The sequence below is a fragment of the Phyllostomus discolor genome, chromosome 2, assembly GCF_004126475.2.
Source record: "Phyllostomus discolor isolate MPI-MPIP mPhyDis1 chromosome 2, mPhyDis1.pri.v3, whole genome shotgun sequence".
Classification (NCBI taxonomy): domain Eukaryota; kingdom Metazoa; phylum Chordata; class Mammalia; order Chiroptera; family Phyllostomidae; genus Phyllostomus; species Phyllostomus discolor.
This window is the reverse complement of record NC_040904.2, coordinates 154,224,084-154,246,733: the sequence shown is the minus strand read 5'-3', so window position 1 is coordinate 154,246,733 and position 22,650 is coordinate 154,224,084. Positions and strand designations below refer to the sequence as shown.

The 22,650-nt window shown below is 35.9% G+C and overlaps 1 protein-coding gene and 1 long non-coding RNA gene across 2 annotated transcripts in view; one reads left to right on the top strand and one right to left on the bottom strand.

The window, feature by feature from the left end:
* LEMD3 (LEM domain containing 3) overlaps positions 1 to 3,440 on the top strand; it is a 58,044-nt gene extending 54,604 nt beyond the window's left edge. The window contains exons 11-13 of the mRNA XM_028531685.2: positions 797 to 902; positions 1,000 to 1,078; positions 1,282 to 3,440. Coding sequence (XP_028387486.1) covers positions 797 to 902; positions 1,000 to 1,078; positions 1,282 to 1,445 — 349 coding nt within the window. The 3' untranslated portion in view covers positions 1,446 to 3,440. The remainder of the gene's footprint in view (positions 1 to 796; positions 903 to 999; positions 1,079 to 1,281) is intronic.
* On the bottom strand, positions 577 to 22,170 carry LOC118499036. Its single transcript, XR_004901534.1, has 5 exons — positions 22,159 to 22,170; positions 21,917 to 21,922; positions 13,780 to 13,784; positions 7,948 to 7,959; positions 577 to 698 (listed from the first exon to the last, which is right to left on the bottom strand). It is a non-coding gene; the product is annotated as an uncharacterized LOC118499036 (long non-coding RNA).
* Between the last annotated feature and the right edge of the window lie 480 nt (positions 22,171 to 22,650).

Genomic DNA, 22,650 nt, shown 5'->3' with positions numbered 1-22,650 from the left:
GTAATCCTGTTGGGAGTCTTACCTCATACCTTAATGGTTAGGAAATCAATTCCAGTCCAGTATTTTATTACCTAAGGTGAAGATTACCATTTAAAGTGTAGTCATTTTCCCTTCTGCCTCATGATCTGTATCACAAATGTGCATTCGTGCAGCAGGATATCTTAAAGCTTTCTTACTAGGGATGCAACTCTTTCTGCAAAATGTCCTGTATTACTCTAATTATTTGGAGAAGAGAATCTCAGAATACACTACAGCAGGTCCTTGAATAAGGTCATTTTGTTCAATGTCATTTTGTTGCAACGTTGTTGAGATTTGTAGTAACTTAACTCCTGTATATATCAGTTAGCTTCTGGTAAAATTGGTTGTCGTCTATCATTTCACTTAAAGTCACAGTACCTATCAATGATGTTAAGTGAGGATTTACTGTATTTACTAAGAATTTTCTTAAGTTTGGGGCTTTAAAAATGTCCTTGAAAATAAAATAATATTCAGCATTTACTAGACCACTCCAACTCATTAAAGTGCTTATTAACACTTCTGTAGAAAGAAAAAGAAATGACTGTAGGTATGTAGTATTTTAAACATAAAAATGACAGCACATTTGTGCTAGCATGGGCTAATCCTTTATTGCTTCAGCTCTGTGTGTTCTTACACTGGAAGGTAAGAAAAGGGCTGAGGTTCAATATGTAGTTTTTAAACTATCCCCATGCTAGTAGGATATATATGTTTTAAGAGACAAATGACTCCTTACTGAGTAGGAATATGGTTGTTGATTTTTGTTTTCATTAATTTTTAGGGAAATAGGGGATCAGTGGCATTTGGCAATTCAAGAAGCAATTTTAGAAAAATGCAGTGATAATGATGGCATTGTTCATATTGCAGTAGACAAAAATTCACGTGAGGTAAAGTAACTTTTACTATTGAATTCTACATTTTGAGTCTGTTGCTGTTAAAACTAAGACTATTCTTTTTTTCTTTTTCTTTTTTTAAATATTATAGGGTTGTGTATATGTTAAATGTCTGTCTCCAGAATATGCTGGAAAAGCTTTTAAGGCATTGCATGGCTCTTGGTTTGATGGTAAGAAATTTGAGTATTATAAACATACTGAAGAGATAAATTATGTCTTACTATTTAAACTATACCAGATTTTAAAGAATTTCAAGTTAGCATTTTTAGAGTAATAACTTTGGATCATTTTATTTGTTTTTTTACCACAGTTTTTCTATAAATTATAAAGCATATTTTTACAGATCTAAAATATTATTTTTATCTTACAACAGGAAAATTGGTTACAGTAAAATATTTACGACTAGACAGATATCACCATCGCTTTCCCCATGCTCTTACTTGCAACACTCCCTTGAAGCCATCAAATAAACACATGAACTCTATGTCTCATCTTCGTCTGCGGACTGGCCTAACCAACTCTCAAGGAGGTTCATGAAAAGACTTGCTTCTACTCCTAGGACTGTTATTTACAATAGGAAAATTCGAAAATTCCTGTTTGGCTTCCTGTCTTCCTTTTAAAATGCGTTTTGTATGTAATATTTTTATTGAATACAGCTCTGTTTGAACGTTCCAGAAATCTTAAGGTTCCAAAGGGACTTAGCAGTGACGCAGCAATGCTGAGTAGGTAAATAATGGTTTCATTCAGTTTTTGGAGCTCATTTAAGCCAATGCATTTAAAGTTTTGCATGAGGAACATTGACTTTACTATGTATTTTCAGATGTGGTGGTGGTATTTTTGCACCAAGAAGTGTTTTGATAACCATACAAAAGCATGGTGAAGAGGCTTCTTGTATTTCCATAATTTCCTGTGAACTAACATTGTAAAATCTTACATACAGTAACCTGCATAGTTCCTTACAGGCCAATGTGGTAAAACTATTCATTTCCCAATTTAACCTTAGGTTTCTACTGCTTGTAAGAGAGTCATTTGCAACAGCCAGAATATGAGAAAACTAATTTGGGTTTAGTGGTTACATTTAAGTGGATGTACATGTATTTAAACTGGCTTTTGTATATATGTATAAATGCTGGTGGTGGCAAAAGTAGTCTTGTTTTGTGAGGATGTCTGCATTAAAGCAGTAAAATAAGCTTCTTATTTTATTCATAATCTAATGTGTATATATATGTGTGTATATATGTGTGTATGTGTGTATATATATGTATGTGTATGTGTATATATACACACATATATATACATATGGCTGTACTATCACATAGAGCAAGCAGCCAAACACCTGGAAGTATTAGATACAAGTTTCAAATATCTTTTATAGGTTTTATATAAAAATGTCTTGAGTATGATTTTGTGTGAAAGTTTCGATACCAGTTGTAATGGATTCAAATTTATGTAAGCAATAAAGAAGCAATTGGCAGATGTTGGAAAAGTATTTTGTGAAAAGCTGTATTTATTATAAATACTAGGGCTATGATATAGTATTATTGGGATTAAGTAATTTTCCCAATCTATTTATAATTTAATAAAATGTTAGCTCCCCTGTTGTATGTCAAGGTTAAAGCAGGGCGCATTGTTTAGCAAAATGTGTATTTGAAAAATCATATTTACAATTTTGGGTCATGGAAGTTTGCAATATAGTAAATGCACGAGTGACCATTGCTTTGTGTCTCAATATTTGCTTTGTTTCAGTAAAGTTACTTTATTATGGTTTTTGATTTCAGATTAAAATAGTTGTGGAGCAAAGTTTACTTGTAATACTTTTTTTTAAAAAAACCAATTGATCTATCATTGTCAGTTCAAATGAATATGTGAAGCAGCTGAAATTGTACCAATTTTGATTTTGTTTAAAGCTCAGTTTCCTGTTTGGTTTTAATTGTATGCGTGTTGGGTTTGCAGCATGAACTTGCACAGATAATGCACGTTTCCTGGTTAAGTAAACATGATGCACACTGTTCTGTAACAGAAAACCCTATTGTGCCTTACCTGTGTGCTTTTGTGGGCACCATGTTTATGAGAAATAAAAAATGACTTGTTATCTGAAGAGAATAAATTTTAAATTCTCTGTTTATGTCTCAGATGCTAAAATGTGAAAATATAAATATATATAATATATAAAATAACCATTTTATGTGCATCATAGTGATTTATCTGAGCTTAGTGACCCCATCTTGTGAGTTGCAAGAGTGAATGTAAAAAATAGTTGTGGCATTTTAAAAGGTCGCCTTTTGATGCAGATGCATCTTTATCTTGCTTCTAAAACATATTTCATGTAAACATTGTACATTTATTATTGTAATATATACTATTATGCAGCTTATTTTACCTGAAACTGTTAAACTGACCAAGATCCTTCCCTGCAAGACAGATGGGAATGTGTATAATAACTAGGTATTTGAGAAGTTCTGAAGTTTGATGTAATCTGTTACTTGTCCTGTTACAAAAAAGGAAAAAATTAAAAATTTATTAGGTTTTTTTAATGTGTCTTGGCTTTTAAAAAACTTTTTAAGTGCCCTGTGTCCTTATTTTTTTTAATCAGTGAAAATAGGTGCTTTTAGTTTAATTTTGGGGATGATCTGTAAATATATGTGTCTTGTAAAGATGGATAAAGACCCTAAAGTTAATTTTAACCATCCATTCCTCAGTATTTTGCTTTTCCTTAAGAAAAGTGTCTTTTTTCTAACTCTTCAATGTTTGGATCAAAGTGAGGCAAGAACGGAAATCAGCTGCATCACTAAAACACTCTTTAATTTAGGTAGACTTTTTTTTTTCACAGCAAGACATTCTTAGACAAAAGGAGACCATTCTTCTACACATTCTGGTTCAAACTCTTTATCATAAACAAATAGCTTATGGGCTGGCTACTTTGAGTGGCATTGGTTTAGATTTTTTTTATAATTTTATCAACTACAAAGAAGACTTGAACCTTGGCTGGGTGGCTCAGTTGGTTGGAGTGTCATCCCATATACCAGAAGGGTCGGGGTTTGATCCCCTCTCCGGGCATGTAGTGGGTTTAGGGTTCAGTTGCTGTTTCTCTTCCACATTGATGATTCATTCTCTCTCTCTCTCCCCACCCCCCCCCCCCCACACACACCCCACTTCCTCTCTCTAAAATCAATAAATGTATCCTCAGGTGAGGATTTAAAAAAAGACAATGACTTGATATGTCTGAATTGGTAGACCTAGCACTGTTATATATTAGGGATGGAAAGATTGAAAAGACATTTCTCTAGATGGTTACAGTCTAGAGGAAGAACTTTGGGCAGATGAGTTAAAATATAGAATGGAAAATATAGTGAGAGAAAAGAGCAGGAGAAATTTTGAGGGAGCAGAGAGGCACCTATAATCTGAAATGGAGGAGACAGCCAAGCCACATTTTCATTCAATTCAACATTAAACTCTTCCTAGTATAGATACAGTAAGTCTCCTTTACCTTGAGTTCCCAGAGAAGCTTCTGTTCTTATGATGAGCTCATCAAAATTAATGTATGGAACCTGAGTTATTAACACAATCCATTTTCATATTCATTGTGGATTCCTGAATATCTTGAGAATGTTGAAGCCTGATAAAAATGGACTTTGTTACATTTTCCTTGTATGGTGTTCAGTGTTTGGATGACAAGTTGTGATTTCCAAGTGAACAGTGTTTTGATGTAGCATGTGTCCAGCACATTTCCCTTACTGACCTTGCAGTCGCACTCCCTGCTTCTAGTGATATTGCTATAGGTCACCTACATGGCTTCTTTGCCCTTTTTTCCCCTAGACTTACCTCAGCAAATCACTTCTTCCAGATGACTCAACAGAGGATGCTAAATCAAGCAGAATTTTGGAAGCCAGTTTTGGAAAGGATGTTTAGGAACAGGTAACCCAATAAATTTAATAATACAATGAACTGAAAACAGGAACCAGAAGTTATGTTTTAGAGAAACAATGTCAAGGATACTCATTTTCTTGGTCTAGTATGCATGACTAGCTAGCTGCCTCTAAGCCCCACTGGAGAATATTGATGACTGGAAATGCATCCTGATGGTAGATTTCTGCCCCTAAGATCCTTTACTGTGGGATAAACTCATTGTGTTGACTCTTAGATTTTAAAACCAGTAGCATCTCTGGGTGCTTAGATTTACTTTTTCTTTCGTGAGTGGGCACTTGAGACCACATTCCCCCGAAATTGGAGAGGCAGCTGTCTAGGCATAGAGAGCACATTTAAAAAGATAGATTGATGAGGAACAACCTAGTGCATTTGTAAACTACAAGCAGTTTTTATAACTGAATTATGGAGTATAAGAAACAAGAAAGATAGGCAATAATCAGATCATTGAAGGCTTCGTAGATCACACGAAGTTTGGATATTGGTTGCTAAAGGGAGTTTAGGTGAGAGTTGGGATGAAAAGGAAAGGATTTGAGTAATATCTTAAGATAAGATGGGAAGGATTTGAGTAGTTGAATATAGAGAAACAAATTGTCCAGTTTTCTATTATGGGAACTCTGACAATCCCAACATTTGTAAATAGGTGATAAGTAACAACTTGGATGGGAAGGATGATAAATTGGATTTTTGGACATTTTTAGATTGGGATGCCAATGGGATATTCAAGTGGATGTTTTTAGCAGCTGCGTTGGATTTCTAATTCTGAGGTATTTTGAGGAAGATCTAAGCTAGAGACACAATTTGGGAGTTAAATACCATGAAAGTAAATTAAATGAGCCAGAGAGTCCCAGTAGAGGCCAAAATTAAGTCCTATTTCTACTCTATTTAGCTGTGTGGCCCTTAGGTAGGGTTAGGAATGGGGTGAAATATTAAGGAAAATTTGAAACAAATTAGGTGGTATTCGAAGAGGTCTTTAAATGGGGTAAAGTTAAAGTGGAATTTTAGTATACCGTAATTTTTGGATCATAAGACACACCTAGGTTTTAGAGGAAAATAGGAAAAAAAATTGAAGCAAAAAAATGTGGTAAAATACTTAACATAAATAACATTTCATCAATGTAAATAACTCAACAGCAGTATTAACAACCATTATTCCTCCCAAATTGGAAGGGTGCGTCTTATAGTCTGAGAAATACGGTAATTTCTGGTTTGGGCAGCCGGTATTAGATGGTGGTGACATTTTTACTGGTTTGTGGAAAAATGAGATGTTGAGAGCTGTGACTGTCAAAAAGAAGGAATAAATGCAAAAAGTAGTCAAAATAGGACTGTTTATAAATGTTTGCCATACACCCCAAATTAGAAACTTGTTTGAAGATGTTATTATTACAGCCATTGTAAACTAGTCACATCTTACAGGCCTGGAAACCTTTTTTTGGGGGGTGAGGGGAGGTAACTTTATTTCTATTTTGACTCATTGTTAATTTAAATTTTTAACCTTTAAAGGGCAGTCTTATTTTTACAAATGCTGCAATATTTTCTTTTACCATTAAAAAAAACGGCTAATGTGTACAATGTTAAATTTTAGTGGCTCACTATTTACTTTTGAACAAAGGTAAAAACTTGGTGTTCAAGGCCTTGCCTTTAGCTAGACTGGTGCTGTTCAACAATATATAATGTCAGCCATGTGTAATTTAAAATTTAATGATGGCCACATTAAAAAGAACACCTGAAATGAACTTGCATATATTTTATTTAACCATATATATCCAGGATATTATCATCATGCAATCAAAATTTTTATTACTGATTGATTTCATATGCATTGAAATCTAGTATATTATACTTACAGCAAGGATAACCCTGGGTTATGTGACCTTCATTGCTAAAACTGGTACAATTGGTCACCTTACTTGTAGCCCATCTCAATTCAGATGCTATATTTTCACTGAAAATACTTGACTTATATATTTATATTTCATTAAATCTATAGTTGGGAAAAAGTAGATTCACATATCCCCCAAATTCTTCCAAACATACTTAAAGTTTTCCTGTAATTGAATCAGTTATCAGTTTTAAAATTTACATTAAATTAAATTTAAAAGTGCTCACTAGCCACATGTAGCCAGGGGCTACTATGTTGACAGAGAAGATCTAGACCAACCCGTACATTTCTTGCTAGATCCAAGACCTTGCACAGCCACAGTGCCCCAGCGGAACTGCACTGCTTGCCTTTTCCACGCATATCTAACTCCCGCATGAGTCTGTTTTTGCTGTCATCGTTCATATTGGGGTTTATGTATTTGTTCACTTACTTTCCTGAAACATCCTTCATTTCCTGTTTCTGTACACCCAAATCTATACAAACACCTCCTCCAGGAAATATTGATTACCCCTGGCTGGAAGTAATTCCTACCATGTGCATTTCTGAAATACTTGATTTGCATTTCTATCTGATTTATATTTGATTAGCAGTTTCTATATTTCTATATTTCTGTATTATATAGTGTTCTCCATCTGCCCTAGTTTAGCTTCTGTTACCACTCCTGAAATTGTTCTTCTAGAGATTACCAAAAAACTTAACTTTTGCCAAATTCAAGAATCATTTCTATGTCCTTTCTTAAACTCTCAGTACCACCTGCCATAGCTGACCGCTACTTGCTTATGTCAAACTTTTTATTAGGAAATAATTCACACATATAAGATGATATATATAAAGTATATACTTACATTTTGAAGTACACCAATCACGAGTATCCAACCTTTTGGCATCGGTGGGCACACTGGAAGAAGAGTTGTCTTGGGGCACAAAGTAAATACATTGTGGCATATAATCACAAAAAGATCTAATATTTTAAGTAAATTTATGATTTTGTGTTGGGCTGCCTTTATAGTCATCCTGAGCCGCATGTGGCCTGTGGGCCGCAGGTTGGACGCCCGTTACATTAACTTTGCAGCACCTCTGTGTTCCCTTGTCCAGTGCTTCTCCTTCCCAACTCCCAGATAACCACTATCTTGAATTGTGTTCATCTTTTTTTATTAGAGTTTTACCACATGTGTGTCTCTAACTACTACATAGTTTAATTGTTTCTGCTTTTTTGAGCTTTTTTATTTCTACCCATCTACCTACCTTTCTCTTCAATCTACCCATTCTCTTGACACCATCATATCTAGCCTGGATTGCTGCAAAAACCTAAGCTGGTCTCCTTTTTCCTTGCCCAGCTGAGTTAGTTTTGACCTTTCAATGAATAGTCAAATTATATGTATACTTCAGTGACTTTTGCTCAACATTGTTTTTGATACTCTTCTGTATAGGTGCATGCACTTACTGTCGTGGCTGCACAGTACCATATTTTGCTGTGTATAGTGTGCTCACGTGTATGATGCACACCCACGTTTTAGTGCTAATTCCCATGTATATAATGTGCATCCTTATTTTTCCCTCAAAAATGTAGGCAAAAAGTGTGCATTATACATGGCAAAATGTGGTATTATAGAATACACTGCAGTTAATTTATTCAACTATGGACATTTGGATTGTTTTCAGGTTTTTTTTAATACTATAAACAAGGTGTAACTGAACATTCCTTCTTGAACTTGTTTGCTGGTGTACATATTCAAGTTTCTCTAGGTCAGTGTTATTAAAAAAGTAAGGTTCTCAGTTCAGCATCAGCATCACCTGTGAATTGGTTAATCCAAGGAATTACTGGGCCCCACCCCAGATTTGCTGAGTTAGAAACTTTGGAGTTGAAGGTTACTATTCTGTGTTTTAACAAATTCTCTAGGTGGTTCTCATGCACTCTCTGGAGTTTGAGAATCACTGGCATACAGGTTCCTTTTGTGAGAATAATTTGTGTCTCCTGAACTCAATCTTTGGTTTTCATATCATTCTTGAAATATTTTAAAAACTATTTATGGAGTCCTGGCTGGCATAGCTCAGTGGATAGAGCGCGGGCTGGGAACCAAAGTGTCCCAGGTTCGATTCCCAGCCAGGGTACATTCCTGGGTTGCAGGCCATAACCCCCAGCAACCGCACATTGATGTCTCTCTCTCTCTCTCCTTCCCTTCCCTCCCTAAAAATAAATAAATAAAATCTTAAAAAAATAACTATTTATGAACAGGACTAGTTAGTCCTGTTTGCAGGACAGTTCCTAAACTGTTTGCAGTTTGTTCCTTCTGTTTTCTCACCTCTTTCACATTTTTTAGGTTTTTTTAATATATATCTTATTTATTTATATTTAGAGAGAGGGTAAGGGAGGGAGAAAGACAGAGAGAAACATCAACCGCCACTTGTATATTCCCCAGCTTAGGATGGAACCCGGAACCCAGGTATGTGTCCTGATGGGAAATCAAGCTGGGAGCCGGTGACCTTTTGGTTTGCGAACAACACCCAACCAACTGAGCCACGCTGGTCAGGGCACATTTTTTAGCTCTGATCTTTTTTCGTTGATAAGTTGTTGACTGTCTACCTCATGTGACTAAATTGGCATGCAGGTAACTAAATATCTCTGTTTTCTGTTATACACCACAATCTCATTTTTCCTATTAACTGGTTGCTTCTTTTTAGTCTCTTTCGCCAGCTCCTCCCCCATTGTTCAGTCTCTTATATTGGAGTGCCCTGAGCCTTAGTCTGCACTCCTGTGCTGTTATCTATATGGATGTTTTCTCTAGGTGGTCTTACCCAGGCCTAGTGAATGACCCCCAGATATTTATCTCCAGCCTTAACTCCTCCCTTAGGTTCAGTCTTAGTATACATTCAGCTTGCTACTTGATATCTCCATTTGGACGACTAAAAGGTTGTCAAATTTTATATACCAAAACAAAACTGATTTCCATGCCTCTTTGCCTCCAAACACATTCTTCCTCTAGTAAATTATACCACATGTCAATTGCTTAAGCTGAAAACCTAGAACTTACTATTTCCCTCTTTTCCTCAGTTCCTATATTGAATTAATAAAGTCCTTTCAGCTCTTTTATTTATCTCCCTACCTACCTATCTCTCCAACTTTTGACATCATCATGTCCTGCATGGGTTGCTATAGAAACAGCGTAAGCTCGTCTCCTTGTTCCTTGTCCAGCTGCAATTAATTTTCCATGCAGCAATCGAATTTGCCTTCAGAAACGTATCAGAACATGTCACTCCCTAAAAGAAAATCCTCCAGTGACTCCCAGTGCTTTTAGAATAAAGTTAAAATTTCTTGTCTTGGCTTTCAAGTCCCACTGTGAACTGGCTGATGCCCATCTCTTTAAGAACTTTTTCTGTCATGCCTTTTTCACTTACATTTCTCTAGCCACCCTGATTTACTTTCTATGTGTCCACGTACACTGCTTCCCAAGCTTAGGGCCCTCATACTTTTTCTCTCTGGGAATACTGTTCCTTGGGCTTAGGCCTTTGCATTAGATGGAGTCCAGTTTATTTTTTCTTTTGTGGGTTGTATTCTTGGTGTCTAAGAAACTATTGCCTAATCAAGGTCATGATGATTTACTCCTATGTTTTCTTCAAGGATTTATTGTTTTTCTTGTTGCATTTAGGTTGTTGATCCATGTTGAGTTGATTTATATATGAGGAGGGACCCCCCAAATTAATTTATTAAAAATTGTGTATTCTTATATGTTTAAGCTTATCACATTCAAAATACTCTCCATTTGATGAAATATACCTATTGAAATGTTTTTTCCACTGCTCAAAACAGCTTTTGAACTTGTCAATTTTGATGCCTTTTAGTGCTTCCACTTTTTTTATTTTACCTCTTCCACATCAGCAAAATGTTTCCCTTGGAAGACTTTTTTCTTCCAGGGGTATGGGGGAAAACAGTCGCTTGGAGTAAGTAAGATAGGGTAAATAGGGAGGGTAGAACTGGGGATCATGCTGTTTTTTGCCAAAAGTTGCTGAACACTCAGCGTGGTATGGGCAGGTACACTTGTGAATCACCCATCATGAAATGGACAAACATGTTGAAAGAGTCTTCAAAGAAAAAAATTCACTGAAGCTGAATGCAGCCTCTCACAGCAATGCCAGCTGTTAGGCTGATTCAGGTGGGTCCCTAGAACACTCACCCAGAAGGGAAAGCCTGTACTACAAGGAGCCCACCCTCCACAAGGTAATTCTGAGTTCAAGATAATTTGTGTTTTTTTTGGGTCCCCTCCTTGTGTATTATGTGAGGAAGGGTTCCAACTTTATTGTTTATTTGTGGATATTCATTTGGGATGTCCCAGCACCATTTTTCATAAGGGGTTCCCCTCCCCACCCCTGCATTGATTACCTTGTCATCTTTGCTGAATATTAGTTGACAGTAAAAGTGAGGATTTATTTCTGGACTCTCAGTTCTATTCCGTTTATTTATCTATGTATGTATGTATCTACCCACCCACCCATTCATTCTTATGCCAGTACCACAGTGTCTTGATATAGCTTTGTGGCAAATTTTGAAATCGGGAACTGTGAATCTTTCAACATTTTCAAGTCTGTGTTAGATATTCTGGATCCCTTGAATTTCCTATGAAATTTTAGCATCAGCTTCAGTTACTGCAAATAAGCCAGCTGGAATTTGATGGGGGCGTGTTGGTCTGTACATGAGGAATACTACCATCTTCATAATATTAAGTGTCCTTATACATGAAAATGGGATGTCTTTCCATTTGTTTAACATCATCTTTAATTTCTTTCAGCACTGTTTGGTAGTTTTCAGAGTATAAGTTCTGTATTTCTTTTGTTAAATTTATTCCTAGCTATGTTAATCTTTTTGATGCAATTATAAATGGATTTTTAAAATGTTTTTGCCTTGGTTGGTGTGACTCAATGGATTGAATTCCAGCCTGAGAACCAAAAGGTTGCCAGTTTGATTCCCACTCAGGGTACCTGCCTGGGTTGCAGGCTTGGTCCCTGTTGGGGGCATGCAGGAGGCAGCCAACCCATGTATCTCTCACACATCAGTGTTTCTCTCCCTCTCTTTCCTCCTCTTCTCCCTCTCTCTCTCTAAAAATAAATAAGATCTTTCAAAAAATAAAAATAAAAATTTTTAGATTGTTTATTGCAAGTGAAGAAATTGTATAGGATACAATTAAATTTTGTGTATTCATTTTGGGTTGTGCTTTTTTGTCAACTTGTTTACTAATAGGTTTTAGTAATTTTCTTTGAAGTTTCTATATAAAAGATCATGTCATCTGCATATAGAGATAATCATACTTATTCCTAGATTTTTTTCTCCTAGTTGCCCTGGCTAGAACCTCCAGTAGAGTGGTGAATAGAAGTGGCGAGACAAGATGTTCTTGTTGTGTTCCTGATCTTGGAAACCATTCAGTCTTTCACCATTAAGTATGATGTTAGCTGTGGATATGTTGTATCTTCATTTTCACTGATCTCAAGTTATTTTCCTTTATCAAGTTGAGGAAGTTTCCCTTCTATTTCTCATTGTTGTTTTTACCATGAACGTGTTAGATTTTGTTAAATGCCTCTTCTTTGTCTATTTAGATGATCATGTGATTTATTTCCTTCACTCTGTTGGAAATGAGAATTGATTTTCAAATGCCAAAGCAACATTTCATTCCTGGGATAGATCCCAAGTCTGATTGTGGTGTATAATCCCTTTTACATGTTGCTGGATTTGGTTTGCTAGTATTTTGTTGAGGATTTTTGTCTTTATGTTCGAGACATATTTGGTCTGTAGTTTTCTTTTTTGTGTGAGTGAGATGTTTGTCTGATTTTGGCATCACAGTAATACTGTTCTCAGAATGAGTTGGGAAGTGGTTCCTCCTGTTTTTTGATAGAGTTAGTGGGGAATTGATATTAATTATTTTTAATATATTTGGTAGAATTCACCATTGAAGTCACCAGGTCTGGGTCTAGTAGGTAGTTTTTTTATCGTAAATTTTTTTTTAAGTTGTTCTAGGTCTATTCAGATTTTCTGTTTCTTTTTGAATCAGTTTCAGTAGTTTATGTTCTAGGAATTTTTACATTTCATGTTTTAAGTGATTTATGTCACTGCATATAGTTGTTCTTAGTACTTTCCTTTAATCTTTATTTCTGTAATGTCCCCTCTTTCATTACTAATTTTAATGATTTGAGTCTTCTCTCTTTTTTTCTTGGTCAGTCTACCTACAAGTTTGCCAATTCTGTTGATAATTTCAAAGAATCAACTTTTGGCTTTGTTGATGTTGTCTATTGTTTTTCTGTTCTCCATGCCATTAATATCCACATTAACCTATTATTTCTTTCCTATACTTGCTTTGGTTCATTTTGCTCTGTTTTTGTTATTTTTATTTTTTTGAGTGTCTTCAGGTGAAAGTTAATGTTATTGATTTGAGATCTTTCCTTTTCTTAACATGGGTATTTATAGCTATAAATCTCCTTCTTAAGCTCTGTGGTAGCTGTATCTGTAAGTTTTGGTATATTGCATCCTCATTTTTATTCATCTCAAAATATTCTAATATCCTTTGTGGGGTTTTTTTTTTCAACCCATTGGTTATTTAGAAATTTGTTTTTTCCCCACATTTCTGTAAATTTCCCATTTTTTTATTATAAATTTCTAGTGTCATTCCGTGTAGTTGGATAACATACTTTGATTTGTTTTAAATCCTTTTAAACATACTTTGTTTGATTTCAAGCCTTTTCATACTTTGTTTGAAGCTTATTTTATGGCCTAGCACTTTGTCTCTTCTGAAGAATGTTCCATGTGAACTTGAGAAGAATATGTGCTCTGCTGTTAAAAAATCTAGGTCACCAGGGATCAGCAGGTGCTCTTTGGACCACCACTGGCTTCCACACTTGATTATATCTTCAATTTTCTACTTTTGTTTTGTTTTTGGCCTCTGATTTCCCTTAGTTTATTGCCAGATCATTAATTCACTTAAAAATGCTTTTCATGATTATTTCAGTACAAAAACCATTTTATAATAGATTTATTCAGGATGTCTTGCTCCATCATATTTCTGGAAATAAGTTCTCTTACACTACTCCTTATTGCTCCCATCTTTGAAAATTATTTGTTCTCATCAGCAGGGGTGTCCAACCTTTTGGCATCTCTGAGCCACACTAGAAGAAGGAGAGTTGTCTTGGGGTACATATTAAATACATTGCGATAAATAATCACAAAAAAATCTCATCATGTTTTAAGTAAATTTACAATTTTGTGTCAGGCTGCATTCACAGCCATCCTGGGCCGCATGACACCCCTGCAAAGAGTGTCCTGTCCTTGTGGTTGGTGCCTGTGTGTTCAGTAGGGATATTTGATTTAACAAATAGGTACACTGGTATCATCTATGAATAAAACAACAAGAAACAGGTAAGCTGATGTGAGGGAACTTTCCAAAAAAAGATCGGGGAAAACAAATGGGGATGTACATCATTTTTCTTTGATAGACTGAATATAGCAAGTAGGCTACCTTTCCCATCTTAAATTAGTACAGAAGTTTAATGCCATTCCAATAATGGCTCCAATAGATTTAAATTAATTTCTGGGAATTCTAAATGAGTTTCTAGGATATTAGCTGGAAAGATAAACAGGAAAGAGAGTAAATTTTTAAAAATAAAACATGATTAATAAGGAAAGTGTCCCATCAGATACTCAAGCGAATTAAATCTGTGTTAATACTGTTATACAAACATAGGCAGACAATAAATGCCTTGAAGCAGATATCTGAGCATAACTGAGACCAGAAAGGCACTTAAATATGCTTATATCAGGGGCCAATTTTTAAAAATTTTTATTTATTTATTTTTAAAGAGGGAAGGGAAGGAGATAGAGAGAGAGAAACATCAATGTGTGGTTGCTGGGGGTCATGGCCTGCAACCCAGGCACGTACCCTGACTGGGAATCGAACCTGCGACACTTTGGTTTGCAGCCCGTGCTCAATCCACTGAGCTACGCCAGCCAGAGCCAAATTTTTCCTAATAAATACTTTCACTAGAACTTCAACTTGAATTTTTTTGCTCAAATTAAAAAAAAATTTAAAACATAGATTCTATTTATTTAAGTTAGAGTAAGGGGAAAGGAGGGAGAAAGAGAGGGAGAGAAACATCCATGTGCAAGAGAAACAGGTTGGTTGCCTCTCGCATACCCTGAAATGGGAAGCTGGCCCGCAACCCAGGCATGTTCCCTGACTGGAATCAAACCAGTGACCTTTTGGTTCACAGGCTGGCACTCAGTCCACTGAGTCATACCAGCCAGGGCAAAAAAGTGAAACATAACAAAACAGAAAACTTATTTTATATATAACAAAGTTAACTTAGAAATATTTAACTCAGAAATAATTATTTTACACTTTTTCCTTGACAAAATTATTTGAAACATGAAATGGCAATTATTAATTTTTTTTTGATGCAGCATTGTTTATTACAGCAAAATTAGCAAACAAATGATCCTCAACTTTGTAAACATCCTATGATGAAAATGGATTGCTTTTACAATCATAAAAAAATGAAGTAGCTGTTTTGAGATACACAAATACATCTTTTTTTCTCAACCACAGTTACATTCAATACCATTTTGTACCAGTTTTAGAAGCACATCAAAGTGGCTAGAAACTATGAACTCGACAGAGTGATCTTTCTGCTGCCTCAGGCACCCACCTGGTCTCATACTCCATTATCTCAACGTTACTGCATCTCTGTGGCTATTCTGCAAGTATGAATCTGTACTGTTTAATACCTTCACCTTTTTCACCTAGGCCCCAAAACCTCTCCCCTCTGACAGCTGTGAGTCTATGCTGTGCAACTATGAGTCTGTTTCTATTTTGTTTTATTTTGTTCATTTAGCTTCCATATATAAGTGAAATCATATGGTTTATTTTAGCCTGTGTCAATTTCTTAAATTGTTTTACATATTTTCCCCAGACTAATGAGTACTATATGAAATTGTCAATTTCTTCATTGTAAATTGAACTACTGAAAAATACATTTAACAAGTGAGATTTGAAATACACCTGTAGTTTTTTTTCCAGTAAAATATGAATTGAAAACTTTGGTTATCTAGAATTTTCTATATTCCATTAATGACACAGAATGGCAAGTGACACACATGCAAAAAAATGATATTAAAGAATCCTATTGCAAATAAATGCACATTTTCATCTTAATCCCTTTATAATACTATAGAATGAGAAATCTGCTTCAGAGTAGAAATTTTCAAATGTAAAAAAGATTCACTTATGATTGATATTAAGGGAAAGAAGGACAGCATTACTTGAAGAACATTTTCAACAATGATTGAATCACAAAGGAAATTCAGCTCAACTTTGATCAAAGATCCAATTAATTAGAAAACTGTTCTCTAGGCATTCTATTTAACCATGTTTTTACCATACTGAAATTTAGTTGTAAAAAATATCTGCACTACATTTTCCAAAACATTTTATTTCTTAACAGATCATATTTTCAGTAATGCCTACCACCAGTTATTTGGTTACCAGCTTTATTGATACTTGAAGGTGGTTGTGAGTTTAGTAACCAACCTTACAAACAGATCTGAAGTTTTTCAAATTGTTCCTGGCCTCTAATTCATACTGCATTAATCTGCTCAGCCCACTACAACAAAATACCATAGACTTTGTTGCTTAAACAACAGAAATCTATTTCAGAGTTCTGGAGGCTGAAAACCTGAGACCAAAGTGCTGACAGAATTGGCTCCTAGTGAAAGCCCTCTTCCTGGCTCGCTGTGTTTCCTATCTCATTGTGTCCTCACACAGAGCTCTAGTCGCAATTATTAATTTTTTGATATGTGCTCCATAATGGAATCCTCTTTTACAAAAATATCCCAGACTTCATCCATTTGTGATAGCGTTTCTCTGTAGTCAAGTCATTCCTTTATGTACTTCTTGTGTCCTTGTCCTTGTCGTTGGCAACTTTCCTTTAACTGTTAACTGGATTGACAGACACATTTATTCTATGGCTATGCCACTGATTTGAATAATTTTCCATCTTTATGAATTTCATAAAATCCTACACATTTTGCAAGATTTTCTAGTTCACTCTGTAGTGGATTTTCATTGCCGTGTATTTTTGAATGACAATCTACAAGACACTCCCAAACACAGACATTAGCATGGATGGTACGGTGAAGCACAGAAGCATATTTGAGGAAGCACTGATTTATGTTCTGTAAGAGTATTTTATGCTCTGGTTGACCATTGTAACAGGTCATTATGGTTAATGAATATACTTGAGGTACTGCTACATAAGAATTCAGGTTATGATAAAGGTAGCTTTAAAAATTAGTGGGCAATATATAAATAGATCGTTCAGTAAAAGTCTTTAAAAGTTAAAGACTTAATGTAACTAGTGCCAGGGCCTGTGACTCCTACAACTGTGTCTCCTTAGAAGAGGCACAGACCCTTTGGCTCATAGTTAGAAGATTGTAATGACTAGATACTTCTGCACTGCAGGAGTTGCTCCATTTCTTCATACTTAACTTGAGGCAGAGAGGATATCCTTCACAAAGATTTTACACGTCCCAATAACATAACACATACTCAATTGTATTCTTAAAGTTCAGTCTCCTTCCCATGGCAAACTCCAGGACAAAAGGAGCAGAAGAGGTGTCCTGATGCTTATTTTGTTCGGGGCTCTTTTTATTTGATAATTACAACTGGGCTTCTCTGTCACTATCAGCATCTGAATCATAGAATCCTGGTGACATCAGCAGAGAAAAGAGATCCTATCAGAAGAATGTAAGTAGCACAGCTCTTCTGGAACAGTGTTTCCCAACTGATGTGCTGCAAATGGGTTACAGATGTACTAAGGTATTAGTCTTCAGAGAGGCAGCAGGACTTGGAGCTACCTCTGGCAGGCTGTTAACGAGCCTCCTGTATTTAACCAGCGTCATGTGCAATAATTATCCTTTTCTTTCAGTGCTATGAAGTGAAAAAAAAAATGGTTGGGGAGCACTGTTCTGAGCAATTAGCTAGAAACAATGAGAACATGAATTATATTATGTGACTATGGACTCCTCTGGTGGACGGATGAGAAGAGCGTGTTGTAGCAGAGCATGGGGGGCGGGGGCTTAGGCCTTTTTCCTGACAAATCACTGCAATTCCGTTTCCACATTGGACTTTATGTCGTCAATACGATATCTACATTAGTACCAGCCTCTGAAATTTTATGTCTTTAATAGTTCTCTACACATACTTAGATAAATTCCAAGAGGAATAAAGAGTTGGGAAATAAAATAACCAAAAGAAAAATAAGAGGAAAACATTGGCTGTAGGGTTAAGCACAGAAACAAATCATAAAGAAAATGGAACGTGTTTGGTTTTACTAAGATAAAAACCATCAGTACATCCAAAATTCTAAGAACAGATTGAAAGACAGGGGAATGGAAAGATGCTAGTGTATGTGATTTGCAATAATACTCTACAAATGAAAATTATTTTTTAAATATTTTATTTATTTTTAGAGAGGAAAGGGAGGGAGATAGAGAGAGAGAGAGAGAAACATCAATGTGCAGTTGCTGGGGGTTATAGCCTGCAACCTAGGCATGTACCCTGGCTGGGAATCGAACCTGCGACACTTTGGTTCGCAGCCCGCGCTCAATCCACTGAGCTACGCCAGCCAGGGCGAAAATTATTTTAACATAAAAAGGCTAACATGATAGAAAATTAAATGACATCAGAAGGTGATCCACAAAGTGCTACAAATGCCCAACAAATATATGAAACATTCAGACACAGAAAGAAATGCAAATTAATCAACAATTGAAGTATTTTTCACATGAAATTGGATAGATTTTACTTATGTTTAGGGGGAAAAAAGGCCTACATAAATGCTTGTAGTCATGGAAAGTGATGAGCATTTCTATAGTCAATTTGGCAATATGTAAAAAATGTGTTAATCTTCATACTCTTCCCTTATGTTTTAATTTTTAGGAATTTATTGTGAAGAAATTATCAAATGACATGAAGATATATGGAAATGATATAGCTTTATACTATGATAAAAATTAGAATTGAAATCTACGAAAATGAGAGAAAATAATGGATTATGTATTATGATGAAATCATAGGCCATTGATAAAATAATGTCTTTAAAGAATGTATAAAATGTAGAAAATATGTTTATGTGCTGCTTAAATTGCATATACATTATTTAAGATATGCTGTGTTTCATCTAAGATACTACTAGCTGGAAGAGGCACCATTTTCTTTGGCACTAAGATAGGAAAGAGCAAAAATAATCCCCAAGGTGTGGATTCTGATAAAAGACCCTCGTATAAAGCAAGAACAACTCTGGAGTCAGGGTATGTGAAGCTAGCCTTGTCTCTGGAAGGGGATAACAAAGAAACCAGCTGGTTCTCATTCAGATCATTGTTTCAATTCCTACCACCATCAGGGGCCAAAGAGCTTCAGGCAAAGAGAATTTAAAGTGTTCACAGTTGATAGTTACTCCAGATAGAAGCAAACATCAGTCCCTTGGCAGAAATGAATTTAATGCAGATAGACAGAAATTATTTTCTTTTGTAAATTTGACAGTGACTTTTTAAAGGCACTTGATTCTAAAATTATTAATAATTTCCGTATCAGAGTTGTTAAAAGTGAAAAAATGTGTGCCAAGAGTAAAACAAGCTTATTATATACATAGTATCACATGGGAATACTTCAGAATTTAGCAGTGTAGCACAACTGTTGGATTACATATGTATTTTACAAGATTTCTGTGTGACCATTTTTTAAAAATATTTTATTTTTTTAATTGATCAAGACTGAACTCTTTTAAAAAAGATTTTATTTATTTATTTATTTTTTAGAGGGAAGAGCGGGAGGGGGGGGAGAGAGAGAGAGATATCAATGTGCGGTTGCTGGGGGTTATGGCCTGCAACCTAGGCATGTGCCCTGACTGGGAATCGAACCTGTGATGCCTGGTTCGCAGCCCACACTCAATCCACTGAGCTATGCCAGCCAGGGCAGATTTTATTTATTTTTGGAGGGAGGGGAAGGGAAGAAGAAAGAGAGGGAGAGAAACATCAATGTGTGGTTGCCTCTTGCACACCCCTGCTTGGGCATCTGGCCTGCAACCCATTTTCTCAAGTTGTGTTCAAAAATTCTTCCTTTTTTACGCTCAGCACTTCTACTTTAAAAAGTGGAAATTTCTGCTTCTTGGTGTGAAAGACAGAGGCAGACCCCAGCGGTGAGTGGGTCCATGAGAGTGGTGTCTGCTGGTTGGAATGAACCAGTTATGCTTCACCAATGGAAGCCATCACATCTTGAAAATGATTGTGATCATTCCTGTGTGATTAAAATGTCCCTTAATGTTTCCCTACACATAGAAACTGGTATAATCTTTTAACTGTAGGAGTCTTAGAAATTAATTTTATGTGATACATTCCAGGTGACAGTGAGGCTCTGTTGTGTGGAGTACAGCCCTGGAAGATAGCAGCAGCAATAGAGATGAGTTGAAAAGTAGACAGCGAGCAAGAGAGACTTTCCGGAGCAGACGCGGGTTGTTGAGTACTGTTCTCACATTCAAAGAGCTAGCCGGTGAGCCTGTTGATTGGCCCCTCATTTTGCTATTCACCATCATGAATGATCCATTGTTTCACATTTCAATAAATCTCTTAAGTGAAACTACATTAAAAAATTATAATATATTAAATAAAGCAGCTTAATTCAATAAAATTACTGTTTGCATTTTTTTGGATAATATTTTTAAAGATTTTATTTATTTACTTTTTTTTTAGAGAGGGAAGGGAGGGGGAAAGAGAGAGAGAGAAACATCAATGTGTGGTTGCTGGGGGTCATGGCCTGCAACCCAGGCATGTGCCCTGATTGGGAATCGAACCTGCAACACTTTGGTTCGCAGCCCATACTCAATCCACTGAGCTACGCCAGCCCGGGCACTGTTTGCATTTTTCACAACACTTTAGTAATATGGAAAAACCAAAACTGCTTTTGGTTTAACCCAAACATAGCTGAATGTACTTAAAACACTACCTCCTTATGAAACAGAACCTTATCATATATGGACATTGTTGGAATATATAGTCCCATTTAATTGAAATTCTTAGAGAAGTATCCTATTTTCTTTGTGTTTAGAAAAAATATATGTACTATCAAAGTATCTCATATTCTAGTATTAGATCAGTACAGAAAATTTCTGTTTATCTGGAGTAACTTAAAGATAATATCTTAATTAATTTAATATTCAAGCTACCTAAGTGCTGTAATCTGACTCAAAAATAATTAGTTTTCAATGAATGTAGTAACATTTACAGCACTAAAACTGCAGGGAACTCAATGTAATCATTGATGTCTCAGGAAGCAACTTAGAATCTTGTAGTGCTTCATTTTATAATGAACCTCACTTATTACGATGGAAACCTGAAAATTCTAGTTACTTGAGTTGACTAGTGATTATTTGGATTATGAGAAAGCTTTTTATTTTGTACAGGTTATGAAAGCTGTGTCATATATACCATGTATTTTACCATAATCCTTCTTGCCCCTGTTATGGTCATTATAGAAAAAAAAGGTCAAAACTTACCTCACTCAACTGGAAAGCAGACATGAAAATTATTCAAAGAATGATCTGTGGACCACCCATCTTGGCATCAACCATCTGAGGCACTTTTTAGAAATACAGTTTTCTGAATCCTTCACCAGACCTTCTGAGTCACTGGAACAAGCTCTCCGAGTAGTTCTGATATTTAATTTTGGGTCCCATTGCCAGATGGCTGCGGGAGCTGAGATACCAATCTAGGAAGAATTATCAGGGCAGCACCAAAATAATTCCTCCCATGAATGTGGATAAAGGAAAAAAGTGACAACGATTGGAATGGGTGTGCTACTTCCCACAAAGTACAAGAACAGGAAATAATATGTTCTGCCGTCAGACCAAAGGCATTTTTGAGGCAAAGCTGGAAATAGTACAAAAGCTATTTCATTCATGTTTACTCACTGTGTAGATTTTCCAGTGTATTTTTCCTTATTGATGTGAAATAACATAAAGTTAGCTGAGCATCATTTGATTCATTTGGAAAATCTTTTTTGTTTTAATGCTTTGCATTTACTTCAGACACTATAGTAAATGTCTCTGGGATTTCTGTCTGCTAAATGAGTTTTCAGGCTTTGGTTGTGATATAGTTGCATATTTTCATTAATACGAGCCACTTTTGTAGCTTTAGTTGTTACTGTCTGTTATCACTGGGAGCAGAATATAATGATTTTTAGAAGAAGCTATTTGATTTTTATTTCATTTAATGCCACATAACTTTATTTGGTCTATTTGGTTTTCTATGAAAGTTGAAACATGTAAATTATTTCTTAGCCGTCTCTCCTTCCCCTTTAGCCTTCACCCTCCCCACTGTCCCTCCCCTCCCCTCCCCAGGTTAAAGTGTCAGTCAACAGCATTTATTAAGCATTAAGCACTCATTTCACTATGGGGAGTTGCAAAAGGAGACTCTAGCCTCCTTTTCAAAGTTCTCTATTACTGTTGAGAATTCAGTCAGTAGCCAAGTCCTGCCATGTCTCTACTTCTCGCAAATCTGCAATACTCACTTTTGCCCAGGGGAAGCAGTCACTAAGCCATAGACCAATCATGAAGTTGGCCTTACTTTCTCCTCCAGTTGTCTTCTCCAAAATGCTCCCCAGGGGTGTGGGCCGAGGGCCTTTTGTGGCTCTGATGCACTGTGTACTGTTCTTGGGTACTGTTGATCATCAGTTGTGAATCCTAGTCTGCTCCTATGTCTACAAGAGGAGTGGGTTGACACCAGATCCCTTTCTCCTTGCTGTCTTGACCTTTCAGCCTTCACAAAATAGGACAGCAGCACCTGGTGAAAGCATTTGCAGAACAGAATTACAAAGTAGAAGAGAGAAGAATTCGAGTTCTGCACTCTAT